At 43.7% G+C, this 20026-nt stretch overlaps 2 protein-coding genes across 3 annotated transcripts; one reads left to right on the forward strand and one right to left on the reverse strand.

Moving 5' to 3' along the window:
* Window positions 1–1499: 1499 nt before the first annotated feature.
* LOC124657849 (DPH4 homolog) lies at window positions 1500–3991 on the reverse strand. The gene is made up of 2 exons (XM_047196332.1): window positions 3934–3991; window positions 1500–2159 (listed from the first exon to the last, which is right to left on the reverse strand). The coding sequence occupies exon 2, from the start codon at window positions 2129–2131 to the stop codon at window positions 1610–1612; it is 522 nt and encodes a 173-aa protein (XP_047052288.1). The 5' UTR covers window positions 2132–2159; window positions 3934–3991; the 3' UTR covers window positions 1500–1609.
* A 340-nt stretch (window positions 3992–4331) lies between these two features.
* LOC124653049 (arginine--tRNA ligase, cytoplasmic-like) lies at window positions 4332–13383 on the forward strand. Of its 2 annotated transcripts, XM_047192104.1 has the most exons (18): window positions 4332–4431; window positions 4971–5080; window positions 5152–5285; window positions 5369–5444; window positions 5591–5692; window positions 5782–5997; window positions 6778–6858; window positions 7470–7553; window positions 7636–7740; window positions 8517–8695; window positions 8864–8948; window positions 9064–9265; window positions 9344–9413; window positions 9528–9597; window positions 9756–9845; window positions 9955–10023; window positions 12901–12999; window positions 13104–13383. In XM_047192104.1, the coding sequence occupies exons 1-18, from the start codon at window positions 4332–4334 to the stop codon at window positions 13212–13214; spliced, it is 1983 nt and encodes a 660-aa protein (XP_047048060.1). In that variant the 3' UTR covers window positions 13215–13383. The 2 variants fall into 2 exon arrangements, with proteins under 2 accessions (XP_047048060.1, XP_047048061.1); XM_047192105.1 differs by lacking the exon at window positions 4332–4431 and having other exon boundaries at window positions 5001–5080; window positions 5161–5285.
* The last annotated feature ends 6643 nt before the right edge of the window (window positions 13384–20026 follow it).

Consider the following 20026-nt stretch of genomic DNA (forward strand, 5'->3'; position numbering starts at 1 on the left):
TCTCTGAATGTACCATGTCTAAAGAACGCAATCTGTGAGAAATGATCACGGACCCTTTCTTCGTTGCAGACATGAGCAACAAGGGTACTCTTTCCAACTCTCACTGGACCAACAATTGGGAGGACATCAAACCTGTCAAGTCTACTCCTGCAAGGTGGTGTTTGTAACAAGAAGTTGCGGACAAGTTCCATCTCCATCTGGCGGCCAAACATGCAGTTTTCCATCAAAAGATGCATACTGTAGGGCTGGCTGTGCAGGCGAGGATATGATGTCAAGAACATCACGGACTCACTGACATCAATAATCATGTTTCTCAACCTGTCAAGGACATCTTCAACTTCAAGGTCTTGCGAATCTTTTGTGCTGCTGCTACTGCTAGATAGACAGAGACGCTTTGCAGAACTGAAATTGGATAGAGCCCAGGAACGACTCTCGACCTTGCGATCACCAGCGTCATCTTCTTCAAAATGTTTGTATCTGAGTGTGTCGAGCACATAGAAACCTTGGTACATGGCATCCCTCAGCATGCCCAGCTGCCGTAGCATCCCTTGGTTTGTGATGTGCCGCCCCTCGGCCTCGTCGACGATGACCTGCGCTCGGAGTAGGATCCTCTCCAGGCTAACCTCCATTGCCTGCACGGGCAGCTTGGAGTATTTGCTGATGAAGAGACTCATGGATCTTGTAGCGAGTTCACCGAGCACCGATGAAAGGAAAATCTCCATTTGTAACTACTGATTTGGGAGTGTTTGGTGTCTCTCAAGCTCTGGTTATGCAGCTCTATGGCCTATTTCTGCTTAAATAAGTTGTGCATCCTGGTCAACATTTGAGATTATAGAAGTTGTACTGTAGAAACTGCAGAAAATTCAGTCTATGTACGCGAGATGTTTGAAAATTTGTGTCACACTACTGTTTCTATCGTGAAAGAGACCCGACCACTTGGGCCTTGAGGTAGTTGCTTACTGATTATCTCATGCTCTTCAAAATAGATTTGGCCTTCGACTGAGTATTTTCGCTCATTCAACCCTACTGCTCAGTCAGCCAAAGACAAATAGCTTAGTCATGGAAGGTTGCCGGCGGTGCGCGATAGCCGTCGGTTGGCCAATGCGGACCAAAAAATCTGTCGCTTTCTATTTGTGGATCCAGTACTGTTAGAATATTAAATACAACAACGAGTTTTATGTTGCTGTCCAGGACTTCAGGGACTGGAGAACAGAAACCATCCAGGTCAAAAAAATGAGTAGTAAGCATTCACTTGTCCTCAACGCATACTGTAGGGCTGTTACAGGTGAACATCAGAACAAGCGACTGTGAGAGCATCAAGTCCAATAAGCAGCATCAACGCAAGAAAACATACATATAACAACCCATATAGACACCTTAATTTCCAAGTGGTTAGAATGGACAAACCCGAGCACAACGGTCAAACACAACATTTATTTCATCACAACCATCAGGTGCTCACATGCAAAAGAAAGAATGACTAAGCTAACCGTACAAGCTACGTTGAGGTTGGACAGAGCTGTATTCTTCCAAAACAAAAAAGAGAGGATGTAACTTGTTTAAAACAATATTTGTTAACCAACATACAGCCAGAGGTAAATACGAGCATTCAAGTTTTGTTTATAACCAACCGTGCTTTAAGAGAACACGAGCCACAGCCCAAAACAACAGACGTCGACACAGAATCAGGTGCCTGCAGTTCTATCTCACCATCTTCACCCACCAAAATTCCCATCTCACCAAGTTCACAAGAAGTGATCGAAAAATAATCACCACACCTACAAGCGTACAATAGCTCCACACCATCCGCGGAATTTTCAACAGTCATATCATCAATCTCGATATCAGATGCAATAATTTCAATACTCTGTCTGGATGATTGCAGCTGTTTATCATACTCTCCTCGAGATTTAGGATGTCGTAGGATTTCCCATGCTTCCTGCACTCCGAAAAACCCATGCTGCTCACTGGAAGATTCAAATGACTTCAGAATTGTCTGTGCCTTGTCAGGATGTGTACTTAAAGCAGCAGACTTGTATGCCACACGGATTTCGTCATATGTAGCATCTTCACTCACAGATAGAACTTCATATAAGGTCTTCTGGTTGGAAATGTAGCTGTCTTGAAGCATTTGCAAAAGCTGTGTAACTGTCACTAGACTGGATAAGAGAAAATGGGGTTCAGCAAAACAAAATAGAGAAATATGCAATCTAATGCAAGCGACTTTATCAAAAAGTAATTGTAAGGCAAAGCAGAATAATATATACCATATAACTTTGATTTCTATAGAGAAAAACAAATCTCATTCCAAAAATGTTATATCTCTTAAAATTATGCAATGTTTGAAACAACCTTATTATCAAGAATAAAGCTTCAGACTGAATTTCTGAGCTGACTTTCGAAGCTCTATACAGATGTCATATTTGATAAATGTTGATCCTTAAGAAACAGAGACCATCCCAAAATCAGCAACTTCTAAACGCTGCTTGAAGGCCCCTCACCAGATCAATAGCATAATTAAATGAAGAAAGATGGCGGTGGGTTCTTTCACAAAATTGGCAAGAAATAATGACCCTTACTACTAACTACAAACGTATCCTAACAAACCCAATTCCAAAATGAATTGATGATTTGTGTACAATCACCTCAACTAAACCATTAATTTCAGGTTGTGATTAAAACCCATAAAGTTTATTATTTATCTCGGTTCGGGAGGGAAAATTCTTCCCCTTTTTCTGAACACAGATTTCAGTAATAATAATTTTGATTTTCAAACGTAGTGTTGCCAAAAGTTCTCCTGTATCTCTACAGCAGATTGCAGAAGGACGGATTGGTTGAACAAATTTGTGCAGTAGATGCTACTTCTAAATCTACCTATGGGGACCATCAGCACCAATAATTAGATTGTTCAAGGCAAACCAGATTACCCGACTAATGAAAGATCCGAGAAGCTGCCTCCAGGACCTGCAAGCAGTCCACGACGAAATCCTACAGCTGCATGCAGCTCAAGGCGATCACCGTCCCAGCCAGCTACCACCCAACTGCGCCAACAGTAACCTAGGGTTTTTGGCTTTCTGCTGTAGTGGTCGCTGCATCTCGTCAACTCGGCCTCGGTTGTGCGCTTCCTGTATGACTCAGCCAGATTACTAAGGCTCTGTTTGTTTGGGCTGAGGCTGTGGGTGGAGCAGCTATGGGCTGGCCGTGGTGAGGGAGCAGCTGTGCTGGGGAAGCGGCTGTGATGAAGGTTGGTCGTTTGGCAACATAGCCGTGGGCTCCCTTTGAGCTGAGAAAACGTCTAAAATGCCCCTAGCATGCTGAGACATCTATAATTTGCTGTTTCTAAGTTAATCGTATGTTGTAATGCAAAATTGATTGACAATAAAGATTTTGCGTATATTAATGTAATAATTTCTTTAATGATTTTTCAAAATGCTAACTAAAATGATTAAACGATTTTTTTTGCACAAAGGGCTGACAAACATGATTATGTTGGGAATGTAAACGTACGCACACGCATGATCTTTAACTAGCACTTTGTCACAAAACGTAAAACACATACAGCAACAAACGAATTATTTCACCATAAAGCACACATTGACCAAAAACACGCACTACCCATCAAAAAGTTAGCAATGCTGCCGAGTGGTGTTCACGTTGGCTTCATCAGCTGAAATCGCAACCCCGTCACAATTGCAATGGTGTTGTCGCCAAGTAATTGCACACAAAAAAAAAGGTGCAACATATAGCAGCAGCGCAAATACAGCAGCATCAGCTCACATACATGGCACAAAGATCATAGGAACAGAACTAAGCATCCTCACAGCAGCATCACCATTTCACATTGCACATGATTTGGCAACACGCAGTAAGCAAATTTCGTTCAGATTTCGGAGCATCCCGCACAATAGCACTCAGTTTTCAGAGCATATTTACCTTTGCTCGTTGCAGGAGCTGGAGGGGAGGGGATTGGGGTGGCGGGGCAGCAGGTGCACGAGGGCCTGAACTGATCGACGTGTGCCGGCCCTGGAGGCCGGAGTGGATCCGGGCGGCGGGGATGGGCCCGGAGGACCGAAGGCGGCGTCGACCGGGAGGCTTGGTCGGGCGGCTACTGGAGAAGAGGGAGACGGCGAGCCGATTCGGGTACAGAGGTAACCCACGCGGCAAGGTCGGCGACCGACGGCGGGGTCCGGGAAGGAGGGTGGCGGCGGCGGCGACCGAGCGGCAGCCCTACCCGCTCGGACAGAAGGGTTAAAAAAAAAAAACGATAAGAAAACCCTTGCCCTTGCGCTTGCAGGCGGCGTGGGGCAGTATTTATTCGCGAACGAGGCGATATGCGGGCACTCACGGTGGCGGCAGCAGCAGCAGCAGTGGCGGCGCCTACCCCCGCGCGACTCCTCCTCGTCTCCGCCCGCCGCGCCGCCCCGCGATTCGGTGAGTCGTCGACCTCTCCTCCACCCCCCAAACCCGCCCGGTTCCGCCTCCGCTTCGGCTGTTCCTACCGCCGCGGCGCCGCCGTGTCCCCCAGAGTTGCGAGGTCCGGTTTGGCCGCGGGAATCCGGGGGTTTTATGGGTGTAGAGTTTGTGCCTACGTGCTCAGGAGATTTAACGGAAATGGTAGATTATCTACTGGACTGGACTTAGTGCGGGATTCAGAGTTTAGGATGCTGTGCTCGAATATAGCTTCCCGTGTGGTTTGGGTTTACCTATCTAAACCAAATCTGTTGTGCGATTCTACTCCGGACTTGCCAGCGGCAATCCTTCCGCAGTAGCTCGAGTTGAGCACTCAGGAGCGTGCAAATGTATGCATAACTTTTGGAATTGGGAGGCCACCGTCTATTCTCCACTCTGCCCAATTTAACATGCTAGGGTTTAGGTTGTAGCCATTGGATTCGTGGTCAGGAATGATAGAGCCTTTTTTGTTGCTGAATTTAGGCCTGTTTGCTCATTTATTTTGCTGCCTATCTAGCTAGGTTATTGTAGAGCTTCTTCCCCCGCAAGGCTACTGAGGACCTCCTGCTACGCCTCCACCACCATGGAAGACGAGACCTCCACTTCCGCCTCTGCGCAGGTGCAGGAATCGGTAAGTATTGGATTGTGTGTTTTTCCTGTACCCATTTGATTGACAATGTGACGACTCAAACATATTGCTAGGCCGTGCAGGGAGCTGGGAGTGTCAAGCAGCAGGTCTCCAACTTGGTGGCTTTGTCACTCCGTGCAACGGTGCCTGAAGTGGATGTAGAACCGACGGTTGAAGTTTGCACAACAAAATTTGGTGACTACCAGTGGTATGTATGTTATTGATTCTTTGCCGTGCCTGCTCCATCATAGCATCCCTTCAATGTGCTCATCAAGTGATTGCCATATGCAGCAATAACGCAATGGGATTGTGGTCAAAAGTTAAAGGGTCAGGGACAAGTTTCAAAAACCCAAATGCAATTGGACAGGTTTGAATGATGCTATCCTTTTGGAGTGCTGATGGTTTACTATAAGAAGATTCCATGGAGTAGTATTCTTTTGATCGGCAGTGCTGCCATTATTTCCTTGTTTGTTTGTTTTTTTCCTTATTCATGGATGCTGAATTTTTTCATAGGCCATTGCCAAGAACCTGCCTGCCGGTGATATTATCGAATCAACCTCTGTTGCTGGTCCTGGTTTTGTGAACATTGTATTATCCAACAGCTGGGTTGCAAAGGTCTGCTTTACATGTTTAACCTGCAAGCTTTGCATCTGTTGGCACTATAATTCTTTCATGCTAAGCACCAATAAACTACATTGTTGCAGAGGATACAAGATATGCTTGTAAATGGTATAAAAACTTGGGCACCAATTCTGCCCGTCAAGAGATTAGTGGTTGATTTTTCATCCCCTAACATTGCAAAGGAAATGCATGTTGGGCATTTAAGGTCAACAATCATTGGAGACACCCTAGCACGCATGTTTGAGTTCTCAAATGTTGATGTTCTCCGACGCAATCATGTGGGAGACTGGGGTACACAGGTAACAGACTAGTTGATGCTTCTCGTAGCTGAAAATTGCTACTCCCTCCGATTCATATTACTTGATGTTAATATAGATGTATCTACACATATTTTAGTTGTAGATACATCCACTTAACATCAAGTAATATGGAGCGGAGGGAGTATTATAGATGTATGGTCATTTAATCTGCCTATCTATTTTGGTTCATGGACAATGTGGTTGTACACACCAACTCATACTTATTTTTTCCTCGGTGAGGCTGTCCTTTTTTTTGGCCTGCATCACTTACCAAATTCATGTACCTTCCTTTTTGGGACACATCAATGCATTAAAAGGTTCAGCTCGTGCGCTTCTTTGTGACAGGATCTATTGATTCTATTTTGCATGAATTCTGAACATCCTACCTAGTACCCTATGATTTGCTTTATTGCACTGTTTTCTGTACTTTGATAGTCTGATAAAATAGAGCTTGTTGTTTCCACTTCACAATCCAATACAGTATAATTTATTTTTCCAGTCACTATCATCTCTTTGACCGTTTCTCATAACCTTGTAGTTATATCATACTATTAGTATCTAGGCTTTCCTGAGTACTATTTTATATAGGAAAAATTAAAAGTGTACTTTCGCTGTGCTGGAGAAATTGCTGCCTTGGTATATTGCAATAGCAGAAATGTCTACTTCTGCTTGTTCTGTAGGCACTAGTAACTGCTAAAATGTTTGCTGATATGGAGGCCTTATAAGTTAAACGGATTTGTTGCTTTTCGTACTAAACTATGCTCGCCTTTGTTCATGCAGTTTGGAATGCTCATTGAATTTCTGTTTGAAAAGTTTCCTGAATGGGAGGAACTTGGCAGCCAGGCCATTGGTGACCTCCAGGTAAGGTGTTGTTCCATGCATTGGTGGTACTATTATATTATAGTATAATGTGGCATAAAAGGCTGCCAAGTTTGCTGTAATGGTTTGCTTAATCTATGCATCAGTATTATCACTGTAGTGGTTTATGGCTTAACCAATTCCAGTAACATATTAGGCAGGCATGTGATGCTATTGTTTTGAATGCATATGTTTAATTGGATTGCCTTTATGTATCGCTTAGCTTGAGAGGGTAAGGGCCATGGTGTTTGATTTCATAGCGCTGCATATTGGATTTTCCTCTAGTGCTTGTTCTCAGCTACTATCCAGTTATCTGCTAACCTTCCTCAAAATCCTTCAAATTACATTTCTTAAATTTTAAATAATTTGGAGCCCATGAAGCTGTGCAGAGCAGAAAATCTGAATTGGTTGTCATTAGCATACAGTCAGGATGAAATAACTGTGAATAATCTGAAGCGCATACTATTTAGATATGTGTTGCCTGATTGCCTCTACATGTGCATGCATGCTCATGCTTATCTTGCGAAGGTGGAAAGAGGTGCTTATTGTGCTTTGTGTTAGACTTTCTGATTTGGTAAAAAAATGACCACGTTTCATTTGGTTATTTTCTGCAGCTTTTCTATAAAGCATCCAAAGAAAAATTCGATAATGATGCCGAATTTAAAGATAGGGCTCAACAGGCTGTCGTTCGGTTACAGGTAAGTTGACCTTTCTTATATGTGGAATCTGGGAAGATTGTGGTCTTCTCTCATTCTCTTCTAAGCAATATGTACTATGTAGGGAGGGGAGGAGAAATATCGCTCTGCTTGGAAAAAGATATGTGAAATCAGCAGGAACGAATTTGACCAGGTTTACAAGCTCTTAGATGTACAACTTGAGGAAAAGGTAGTATCACTTTCTACTGATATTTGACTTACTATTCTAAGAAGTTACAAGCAAAACTATCAACAGAATATAGCTGCAATTTGAAATGAATTATGTTAATTGGACGTCAGATGAACGCAAACACATCTTTTTCTAGAATGTTTGCCTCTTGCCCTATGCAAAATGAACTATTGTACTTTGTAAAACTGAAATCTGTGCAATATTTGTTGACTAGAAATTTTCCCTCAAAGATTTAGTAGTTTCTTTCTCTCGTTTGAACCATATTGAAGAAGATTCTGTCAGACATATTACAACTGCCACCAAAAATTTACTATTAGCTTCACTTATTAATTGGTACACATCAGTTTTCCAGAGAAATATATTGAACTCTTGATGTATTGTGCTTTTCATATTACCACTAATATGTGTGGAGATATTTGCAAGATTTCAGAAATATCTCTTTCTTTGTCAAAGTCATTTTTTTAATCTGTTGTAGTTCATCTGAAATCATTCTGATCAAAGCGTCTGTATTTGAAGTGATACAGATGCTTGTTGATTGAATCAAAGCATCTGTATTTTCTCTAAGCACAGACTTCAGAAATATCTCTTTCTTTGTCGAAAGTCATTTTTTTAATCTGTTGTAGTTCATCTGAAATCATTCTGATCAAAGCATCTGTGTTCAATCACTTGCCATTGAATGCTTATATACATGTTATCTGTCTTTTCCCTGGAAGAACCCAAGAAGGTTATTGGTTTATGTTTGTGGTGATAATCAAAGTTAATTACTCACCTTTCAGGGGGAGAGCTTTTATAATCCTTATATTCCACAAGTTTTGGAGGGATTGAGTAACCAAGGTTTTATCAAGGAAAGTGAGGGTGCTCGCGTAATTTTCATTGAAGGTCATAAAATACCTTTGATTGTGGTTAAAAGAGATGGTGGCTTCAACTATGCCTCAACAGACTTAGCTGCTCTTTGGTTAGTTACTGAATAATAATTGACTTGTCTTTTCTATATCTCATCTTTCTGGGTTCTTTTTTTTTTCTGTAATCTAAGTCAACACATTTCCTATTTAATGTAGTCTGGTTTGTTGCACGCACATAGATTGTGAACTTACCTTCTTTTTTTGTCTTTGCCTTACTGAAGGTACCGACTTAATGTTGAGAAAGCAGAATGGATAATATATGTAACAGATGTTGGTCAACAGCAGCACTTTGATATGTTTTTCAAGGCAAGAGCATAGTATCATTTATCTGCCTGAAACATGTTATTGGAATATTGATACTAGTTCAACCATTTTAGATCTTTATTGCTTTGGTGGGATTTCATATTGTCTTCTGTTGCAGGCTGCTAGGATGGCTGGTTGGCTCCCTGATCCAAATGAGAAGAAGTTCCCGAAAACAAGTCATGTTGGGTTTGGCCTTGTTCTTGGGGCAGATGGCAAGCGCTTCCGAACTCGTAGTACTGAGGTTGTTAGGTTGGGAGACCTACTTGATGAGGCTAAAGCTCGAAGTAAATCAGAACTTAAACAGCGTCTCACTGATAATGGTATGTGCTATAATTATGGAATTTCGTTTGCTTCTTTTAATAACCTTCCTGGTTAAATATGATCATGTGTTTGTTCAGGTAAAATTGTTGATTGGACTGATGAGGAACTAGAGGAAACTTCAAAGGCAGTAGGATATGGTGCTGTCAAGTATGTATCGACTTTTCTTCCTTAGAGAAAAGCTTGCTGGACTGAGATTAAATAACAAAGCTTTTTAAATCTTAATCTGATCAGTATTCTCACGTGTTTGTACCTTCAATATAGGTACGCAGATCTGAAGAACAATAGACTGACTAATTACACCTTTAGCTTTGATCAGATGCTAAGTGATAAGGTACTTCCAAACTCCAGTATTTACTTGCTCAATTATTTGGCAATCTTGGCATTCTTCACTATTTATCTTTTCCCAACTGCTGAAATACTTCATTTGTATACACTATGTTCTGTATTAAATCTTGCACTGATTAACATCCCAATTTTCTTTGTGAACAGGGAAATACTGCTGTCTATCTTCAATATGCTCATGCTCGTATTTGCTCCATCATACGGAAATCTAACATGGATGTAGAAGAGCTAAAAATGGTAATACTTGTTAAATTTTTGTGCTAATCCTGTAAATTCTATAAAGTTTCACCGTGAAATAATTTTGGCCACCAGACACAGATTAAATTGTGACTTTTTTTGTTCTCAGAATAGGACGATTTCTCTTGCCCATCCAGATGAGCGCGTCTTGGGACTATATCTTATCCGTTTTGCAGAGGTATGGTTGGCACTATTAACTAAACTTCTTCATTCGATCGACTTACCCAGAATCAACTGAAAACTTTGATCCCATATATTGTTGGCAGTGAGTGATCATACTACCATAGAGATTAGGGAACATTTTGGTTGCGTGCTAGGATTGAGTATCTTTTTGGGTTCTAATAAGGTGTATGTCACTTGATATGATGCTGTTTGTATTCAAGTTAGGTGTCACCAAACTTGAGACATAAATCCACTTCACCCCCTCTCTCCCCTGATGTTTCACATCCCCCTCAAATATCAGGACCTTTTATTTTAATCCCCTGTCCTAGGTTACGAGAAGGTATTTTGACCACATTGACAACTTTTTGGCCATGGCTACCAATCAACAAAAGTTTCAGGCCCCACATCTCTTCCCTCTCTATTTCTCTTCTGTTCCTGTGTTCCCCATAGCCCAATCCTGTGCTCCGGCGAGGTGGTAACCCCCTGCGGTGCGAGATAGGTTCCCTTGCTCCATCGTCCCTGCGCTGATGATGTCTGGCATGTGAAGTCTCCAGCTGACCAACTCTCTCGAGCTCCATGACATGCAGTTTGCTTACCTCCCCATCCCTGTTTCCCACAACTTCACCAACATGCTCAAAGAGTGGATTGGTGAAGTGGTGACAGAGACATGTGCATCGCTGAAGGCATCTATGGTGAGCATGGCACTGCGTCATGTCCCTCCACATCAAGTGTGCAGAGTAACGCACCAAGCACGTCGCTTGTTGGTGTGCATCCCTTAGTAGGGACAGAGCTTTCTAGGTCAATCTTTCCAAGGTCCAGCTTCAAGACGAGACACCCTGTTCGTCTTTGTACTGCCAGCCCTGTGGAAGTCCCCCAGCACCATGATCCTTCACCTCACATTCTCTTTTTCTCGAACACACGCCAAAGCGTGCGTCTTTGTATATTAGAAGAAACCGCAAAGAAAGCGGGCAGAACAACAACGTAGCCAAGCTACCAACCAAAAAGAACAGAAAAGAAAGGACAACTAAAACAAACAAAGAATAACTAAAAAAGAAAGAGAAAGACTATACAAAGACTAAACAAACTAGAGCATGCCAGGCTAACAAATGTTAGCCTGGCATGCTCTAGTTTAACATGCCATCTGGGGGAGTGTAGTGGTAGGGGACGAAGTGCCTTAGCACCAGCTAGCATCCATAGCTTTGCTTCCTCAAGAATGGAAACGACCAAATCCTGCCTGTTGGGGGTGATTTCCTTGAAAACCACCTCATTCCTAGTCTTCCATAGCCGCCAGATGGTGAGCAAGATCAGCGATTTGACACCTTTTTGCAGGGTAGGGCTAGCACCGGCGGCGGCTGAAGCAAACCAGGTGTTAAAATTCTCATCTGCCCGGGGCATGCAACTTAGCAGATTCAGCTTGGACAGAATATCGTGCCAGATTTGTTGGGAGAAAGAACATTGGACAAGCAGATGGGAGATGGACTCAACTTCCTGATCACAGAGCGCGCATGTGTCATCATCGGATAAACCATGGTGCCACCGTCTCTCTGCCGTCCAACACCGATCCAAGGAAGCAATGGCCGCCTCTCGGCTTCCTAGTAGGATCTCACCTCACATTCTCCAATCTCCACCGTCCAGGCCTTAATAGACAGACACAGTATAAGCTGCTTGCTGGAGCTTGACATGTCGTTCTCCTTCTTCACAGCCTTGTGGAAGTCGTCCAGCATCATGATCCCTCACCTCACATTCTGCAATCTCCACCGTTGAGGCCTTAATAAGCAGACACAGCATAGGCTGCTTGCTGGAGCTTGGCTTGTCGATCTCCTTGTACCAGAATGATGTACCCTTTTTGGTCCTTTCCTCAGCAGAAGCACCAGTGTGCCATCCATGTCGTCCTCTTGTTTATCTGGACTAGAGCAATGCTGCCATCCATTGCCCCTCCCATTCTGGGTAGATGTGCCTGGTAGGTGACACGGGCAATTTATAAACAAAACTAATAACGGAAATACAATTCGGCTCCCGGGTGTATATGCTCCCTCTACCAAAAATTATATTTGGAAGTGTCAGAAATTTTTTACAAAAAATTCTACATATACATCTCCATAACATACGTGAGTTCACAAAGTTTCATTAAAAACCAATATTTATTGTGGTCTATGTAAAAAAGAGCAAATTTATCTTGTGAAGAGCCTTATTTTCAGCATTGTATTTTGTCTTTTTTACACACGTCAAATGTTGATTTTTCATGAAACGACTTTGTGAGCGCGTAGCACGTGAAACGTGAAGATGGACGTGCAAAATTTTGTTTCAATTTTTTTGAAATTTCAAAATATGTGTAAGATGCATTTCAAAATGAAGGGACCATATGCTCCCATGTTTTAAAACACCACTCCCAACAAATAAGTCCTACATTTTCATTTGTTAACCGTGCAACCGGCTGCTACCATGAGTCAACTAGTAGAGTATAGTGGCACTTAATGTATTCTGTAGACAATTCCTGTATGACACTATACATCATCAATACTTAATACGTCAGTGAGGAGTATGGCTTAAGAGCAATTCCAATAGTATAGCCAACTGCTGGCTATAACAAGATGTCATATCATTTGTAGTCATCATATAGCTAATATGTATAATAGTTGGCTATAAGAATGTATTACTTTACTAATATATGGCCCACCTTTCACTCTCATAATGTACCTAGGAGCACGTGCAAGAGCTGGCTATTGCATAGTAGCCCACCTCCCTTCTCTCTCCTCTTCTCTCTCCTCCAACTCATCTAAAATATATTATTTAATGTCTTATAGTCAGCTGACTGGACTCTATTGTACTTGCTCTAATTGGGAGGGATCTTGTTCTCCTATTGTATTTATTTATGTGCTGATATCTGTATCAGGTTGTTGAAGACGCATGCACTCATCTCCTTCCCAATGTTCTGTGTGAATACCTATACAACTTGTCTGAAATGTTCACAAGGTTCTACACCAATTGTCAGGTACACATCTCTCTGTTTCTATCGTAGTACCTTCCACCTACCAGGTTCTAAGCCTGTCAGCAGCCTAGCTTGTGATTTAACTACCGTCTTTGTTAATTCCGCAGGTGGTAGGATCACCGGAGGAGCCAAGCCGTCTGCTGCTCTGCGAAGCGACTGCGGTTGTCATGCGTCAGTGCTTCCATCTGCTCGGGATCACACCAGTTTACAAGCTGTGATGGACCAACGTACTGATCCTTACATCATACACCAGTTTTCATCCTTGTAACCTAGTTAGCATTGCTAACATATTCTGATTTGATTGCCCCATTTGAGAATTCAAGCGTATTGAAACTATGTACTAGCACAAAGGATTAGTGGAAACATATTTTTTGTTTACCCGTTCCCACATCATCTGCTGCAATTGTGCCTTTCATATTTTTTGTGGGGCGGCTTCTTAGTTGCTGTTGGTTGCTGTTTACTCGTTAGCACAGCAGCACTGTCTGCGGTTGAGCAGTCTTTATCTTTGTGAATGTTTGTGTTCGATTTCACTTGCTGGGCTTAGAGCATCTCCAGTCGCGGGTTTGGGGGACCGCGGACAAGAAATGGGAAAAAAAACTGTCCAGTCGCGTCCCCCAAAGTTAATTAGCGCCTCATTTTGCGTCCGGTAGGGATGCCGGACACAAAAACAGCGTCCGCATGCATGCATGCAGCCCCTACTCCCCACATGCTAGTCTCTTTCCCCACACTTTCTCTCACCTACTTTTCCCACATGAGGTAGTCCCCTCTATTAAAATGCATGCATCCGGACGCTGTTTGAGGGACACAGCTGGGAAGGGCCTCTTTTTTGTACAGATTTTTGGTCTCTTTTTGTCCAGCGCGGTCTCAAACGTGCCCCAAATCATTTGTGTCGGACGCTTTTTGAGGGACGCGACTGGAGATGCTCTTAGAAGGCATGGCCGTTATAGTGCTGTGTGGCCAAACTGCTGGCACTCGATCCGCTCCCCAATAGGGTTAGTGGCTTGTACTCCATCCATGCAGAATGTAAGATGTTTTGGGAGTGATGTTTTGGCACATGGCTCCCTTTATTTTAAAATACATGTTAGAAACATTTTAAAATGTTAAAAAAATTAAAATAAAAATTTCGCACGTACATCTTTATGTGCTACACGCTCACAAAGTCGTTTCATGAAAAATCGACATGTCATGTGGCGTGTGTAATAAAGACAAAATTCGGAGCTGAAACAAAAACTTATCACAAGATAAATTTTCTCTTTTTCGCTTAGACTACAAAAAAAATCATTTTTTTCGTGAAACTTAACGAATACACATATATTATAGAGATGTACATGTAAATTTTTTGTCAAATTTTTTTAACACTTGGAAATATGTTTTTATGGTAGAGAGATCATACGCACCCGGGAGCCGAATTGAGTTTGACTTTTAGTGTGTTGCTTTAGTTCTTTTAGTTAGTATCTAGTTTACCTTAACAATATTTAAACCGTCATACATTAGTGGACGGAGGGAGTACGACATAAAAATTTCTTCCAGCCGGCCTCCAAATAGCCTAATTTTTGTCCGGCATGTTAGGTCTGACAGGCGAGCGCCTTACACAGATTAAACCCCAAACCATAAGCTGCCCAGGAGGTAAATTTGCCCGTGCCGGAAACAAGCTAGTGAGCTTGCCCTGCCAGGGATGATGTTGTCGGTACCAGAGATCACAATCAAGATGAACAAAACAGACGACGAATGCAATATCGATATTTTTAAATTTATCATAAATTTTTTTATATTATAGATTTTGTATTATAGATTTTATACATAACTTGTTTTTGCTTTTTTTTTCAGTTTTTACTCACATGGATTTTTTCGGGAATCATGATGTAAAGAGCTGTGTTATGGTGATTGGGCAGTACTTCTGAGTACTACCGAGTACTACTGCTCTAATTTGTTCTGTCCGTCCGATCGAGGAAGTTAATTATGCATTTTAAATTAAGGTAATCAGGGTATTGTGGTAATTTCGTTAGCCTAACCCACCCAGCACAACTGGTGGCTCGCGAGCACGACCTGGTCCACGATCTCAGTCCCCCGCCACCTCAATCCTCTGCCCCTGCCGCGCCGCCGCTCACCGGACGCGCACCCGAATCAGACCTGCGCCTCCGCACTCCATTCCTGCACTGCGCCCGCCTCACCCGCTTTATGAAGGAGCTCGACCACCTCGCCTGCTCGCCCAAGAGGCACGAGCTCGCACGCGTCCTCCGGGAGGTCGCTCGCCTCGTCCACGATCTATCACCTCTCGGCAAGTGCACTGAACTGGCACCACTCAGGCTCTCCCACAGTCCCACTCTGAACCCCCACGCCGGCGTCGTCCCTGCAATCCACCGCCACATCTGCGCTGGTGATCTCCACCTGGCAGTGCAAAGCACCACGAAACACAGCTAAGGTATACCGTATACATACTGTTCCACACAAATTAGCAAGATCTTGTAAACACTGCCTTTGTTACCTACACTACATGTGTATTATATGCTGCATTTTTGCGAAGGCACCTTTTTTGCTGTCCCTTTGCTAGATTTTGCAGAATGCTAGCTTCAGCCTTCAGATATCCTTTTCTTAAGGAATGGAGATTTTGGACAAGAAGAACCTTTGGGGAATTGCGATTTGGTCATGTTTCATGATCTCTTCATGTCTTTTATCTAACCTGCCACTCCACCTTAGTTAATTAGCATTTCCATGTATATGAAAGAGTTGATAAGGTTGCTTGCTTGGTTTTAATTTGATCATAAAGTTGGACTAGTGAACCTACTATGGCATTTGTTTGAGACCGGGCGTTAAAGAGAGTTCCCTTCTATATATCAGATAAAGGAAAATGCTTTGATTTTTCTAGTTTAGAATGGATTTTAAGGTCTCAAGGTGATGCTCAAAAATACTGAGATGTAAGAGAGATATTTAACAGCATTTAGATTTGTATTTCAGGATGGTGATATCATGTTTTATTCTAGTCAATAAGGCACATATTGGCGTTTTGAGGTCTCAACCGTTTTGTAAAAGATGCAGGTTTCTAGCTTTGTTGAAGACCTACACTGATTCAGAAGAATATATATCTTGGAAGAGAAAGTGAAGCTGTTGGAAGTACTACTTGGTGTGGTTCATGCGTGCTTCCAGGATTGGATTGATGATACTGTTGCAACGTATCACTAGGAATTATTGAAATGCTCCAAATGAACCCGAAACTTGTACTAGTGTTTGTAACTGTTTCCTTTGTAATTAATATTTGGTGCATTTCTGTTCTGAGTTGGATTGTACGTTCAAAATGTCAGATTTGGTCTTCATATATGTTTGTTGTGTCATCTGGAAATCCAAAATACAGCAGAGTACATGCGGAAATTTTCTAAAATTGCTACCACTTCCTATGTAGCATATCTGCTGCTGATGGTCATTGAATCTTTTCTCTACTGCATGCTCCTCCTCTAGGGCACTCATAGGTCATAGCAGGTTCAGAGGTTTTGCTTCGCAGACTAACCAACTAATTGGCGCACGACTTGCACTCCTTTTTCGAACCAATCATTCAAACACAATTATTTCAACCAATCATTCGAACACAAAGGTTATCCGTCTAAATCTTGTGTAAAGGTACTCTTCAATTCTAAGTGTGACATGTATGTGGTTGAGTTCCAGAGTTCTGATGAAAGAGGCCAGTGCATTGGAGACACCTTCCAAATAAGAGAACCGAAAATATATGCCAGAAGTATATGTTAAGAAAACAATCTGGCAGGTCAACTACTCGTCCAAGTTTTAACCATTTGCACCCACATTCTTTCAACAAAAAAATAGCACCCATATATCATTTGTAATAAGCATAAACAAGTGTACAGATTCCATCCAAGATGCATCTCTCAGTGCAAGCTTGTGCTTATCTTCGGAAGTTTGATCCTGACGCTGTTGATCTGAAAATGTTGCATTGTGGGTTCCACCTAGAGAGCACATCCAGCAGTGGAAGCCAAATATGCATCAACCACACCTCATAGCTGGGGCACCGAGCAGAACATTTCACACAACATAAGAAATGAGCAAACTATATACACTAGAATTCTCCACATTAAGTTAGTTTCTCAATCTATCTAGCGTTAGAATGCTCCTAGATAAAATTCAACAAAATTACAATGACATATGCCCATGACTGCCTGCCTAATGTTTAGCTCCAAAAGCGTTCAATCCATGCAGATCACAATTGTTACCCGCAAAAAAAAAAGATCACAATTGTTGTTTCTGTCGCAAGAGGAGCCAGTGGATCACACATTTTTGCAATGTCAGTTTGCAACTGAAATCTGGAGTCCCATCAAATCAGTGTATGGTGTCAAACTGAATCTAAAGAATTTCAGAAGTGTTAAGCAATGGTAACTCCAGCTGAAGCTTCCTAGGTCCATGCCACTGTTTTCGCTGTCACAATAAGACACATATGGTAAACTCGGAATGGTGGATCGTTCATGTAAATAACTCGGAAAAGATGGTAATGCAAATCTGCCGAGCAATTCAAAACATCGGCGACTCACCAGCGTGATGGCGCGGCGAGGCACACCGGCAAGCGTCGGGATTCAAGAACAGCAAAGAACCATGGCTGGGAGATCTAGGGCGCGGATCCCTGGAGCACAAAGACGTGGGGAAGAGATTGGTGGTGCCACGAGGGGGCCTAGGGTCAATGGAGATAGCGATTCTGAGCTCCCGAACGGCGGCAGCTCTCCACAGAGCCAGTGGAGATGCGGGAAAGTGTCCAGAACTAACAGAAACTCACTTTGGAGATGATCAGGTGGATAGACCGGCGGAGACGCGGTGGTAAAGCCATGGTCCACGGCGGCGATCAGGCGGAGGCGGGGAACAAGGGAAGATGGAGACGAAGGCGAGGCTCGGGCCGATTCCTCGCGCAGGGACGACAGGTGTGGCTGCGCTGAGCCGCTGATTCAGGGTCTCGAGGCAGACAGCGGGGACGGGTGGTGTGGCTAGTGGACTCAAACTGACATATTTACCCTTTCAATAAATAAAATAATTCAGTACTTTCCAGTACTTTTCAATACTTATATTTTGGTACTTTCTAGTACTACCTATTTTCCCACCGTTGGATTAGCCTGGTTCGACGGTTCATAAAATCGCCAATCATGGTAAAACTTGTATGATGTAAAATACATGACATGTGCTCCAATAGATGATGTATTTTAGATCACCACCCAGGGTGCAAACATATATGATGAATATTATGAAACATATGTCATATATATGATAATATAAATAACAAACGAATTAAGATCAAGCACAACATATCATCAAGTTCATCACAAACATGTCATCTAGTTCAACAAGATAGCATGGTCCACCATAGACGTAAACATGTGCAGAAGTTCAACAAACACACATAGACAAACAACATAGTTTGACAAACACACATAGACAATAGCATCTTCTTTTGGTGTCTTCCAACACCGCTCATGCATTTGATTTTGTTTAATTGAAGAAGAGGGAAAACGTGAAAATTTAATACCTTTAGGTCATTTCATCGACTATATTGCGACCGCCCCACGGCGCGTATGAGAACGCAGGCTCCTCCATGGTAGGTGGGGGCGGCAACGGGGCCACGAACTGGATGGTGCCCGCCCGCTGCCTTCTTCTTTCTTCTTTCGGGACCAGGTGTAGTGGGCACTAATGCGGACGCCGCCGGCGTTGGCCTCTTGGGGCCAGCTGCTGTGGGCTTCAATGTGGCTCGTGGTCCCTTCGGCTTCGACGATGCCACAACGGATGTGTTTGGCGCATTGCTCGGTGTGGCGCCGCGAAGACCGGCCAGCAAAGGGAGACTCTAGGGTTTGCATCTACCGCAGCCTCGGCGGCGCTTGATGTGGGCGGGAACTGGGCGACAACGGGAAGTGGCCAGAGGAGGGCTCCATAGCCGGGATTCGGCTAACGGCAACGTGGTCGAGCTCACGCGGGTGGGGAGCAGGTATACGATAAAGTGGCTATTTGTGGCCTCACATGACTTTTTTTAAAATACATATCGTGATGGGTCTTTTCTTTTTAATCTACATTATCTGTTGGGGCTATTTTTTTGTGCAAATGTGATGTATATGACCGTTTTTAAAGACATTTGTAAACTTTTGTCCCGTGAAGATACAATAGTAGGGTTGTCCTGCGCAGGCGATTTACACAAAAATAACCCTTTTCTGAAAGAGAAGCACAAACTGACCCTCCGGTAAAACTATTTCACCTATCTAACCCTTTTGTGTGGCGCTCCTCCCATCGGCGCCAATGCGAACGGCGCCACACATTCATCCGACGTCGGATGGATGCGCATGGACGCCGCACAGTGAGGTGTGGCGCCGATAGGAGAGACGCCACATAAAAGGGTTAGATGGGTGAAATAGTTTAGCCAGAGGATCAGTCTGTGCTATTCTTTCAGAAAAGGGTTATTTTGGTGTAAATTAATCGCCTCCTGCGCAAGGTTAAAAATCAGAAATGAAGCCGCCAGTTTGTGCAATGCGGCGGTAGCTCCTGTGCGCGCGCGTAGGTCCAAGCCCGGCGGTTTGTCCTTGGCAACCGCCAACCGGTCACCCATGCGACGGCTACATCGGCACGTGACCGGCCGATCACTCGCCGCCGAGACCCACCGCACCAACCAACTCGCCGCCCCGCCCCCACATGACGACGGCATCTCCCGCGCATCTTCCCGCGCGCGGAACCCCCACCGCACCACGACACCCAACCAACCATGCATGATCCCTTCCCTCCATGGCGCACGCATCTACTACGGTAGATTACCGTCCGGGAAGAAAGTGCTCCGCCGTCCACTTCCACAGTTGAGTTGAGCGGGCGCATTCCCCGTCCCAGCGCACCCCGCTCGGCCGCTCCGCATTGGCGGTGGCAGCCTGGCGCGCGCATGCGGCCACAGTGCGCACTGGCGCCCCACCACCGCGCGCGCGGCCATGGCAAGTACACCAGCACCATGCCCCAGCGCGACACGTACGTCCCGCTCGATCCCTTTCCCGTCCGATCCCAATCATCTTCCCCG

This window comes from Lolium rigidum, chromosome 5 (genome assembly GCF_022539505.1).
Source record: "Lolium rigidum isolate FL_2022 chromosome 5, APGP_CSIRO_Lrig_0.1, whole genome shotgun sequence".
NCBI classification, from domain to species: Eukaryota; Viridiplantae; Streptophyta; class Magnoliopsida; order Poales; family Poaceae; genus Lolium; species Lolium rigidum.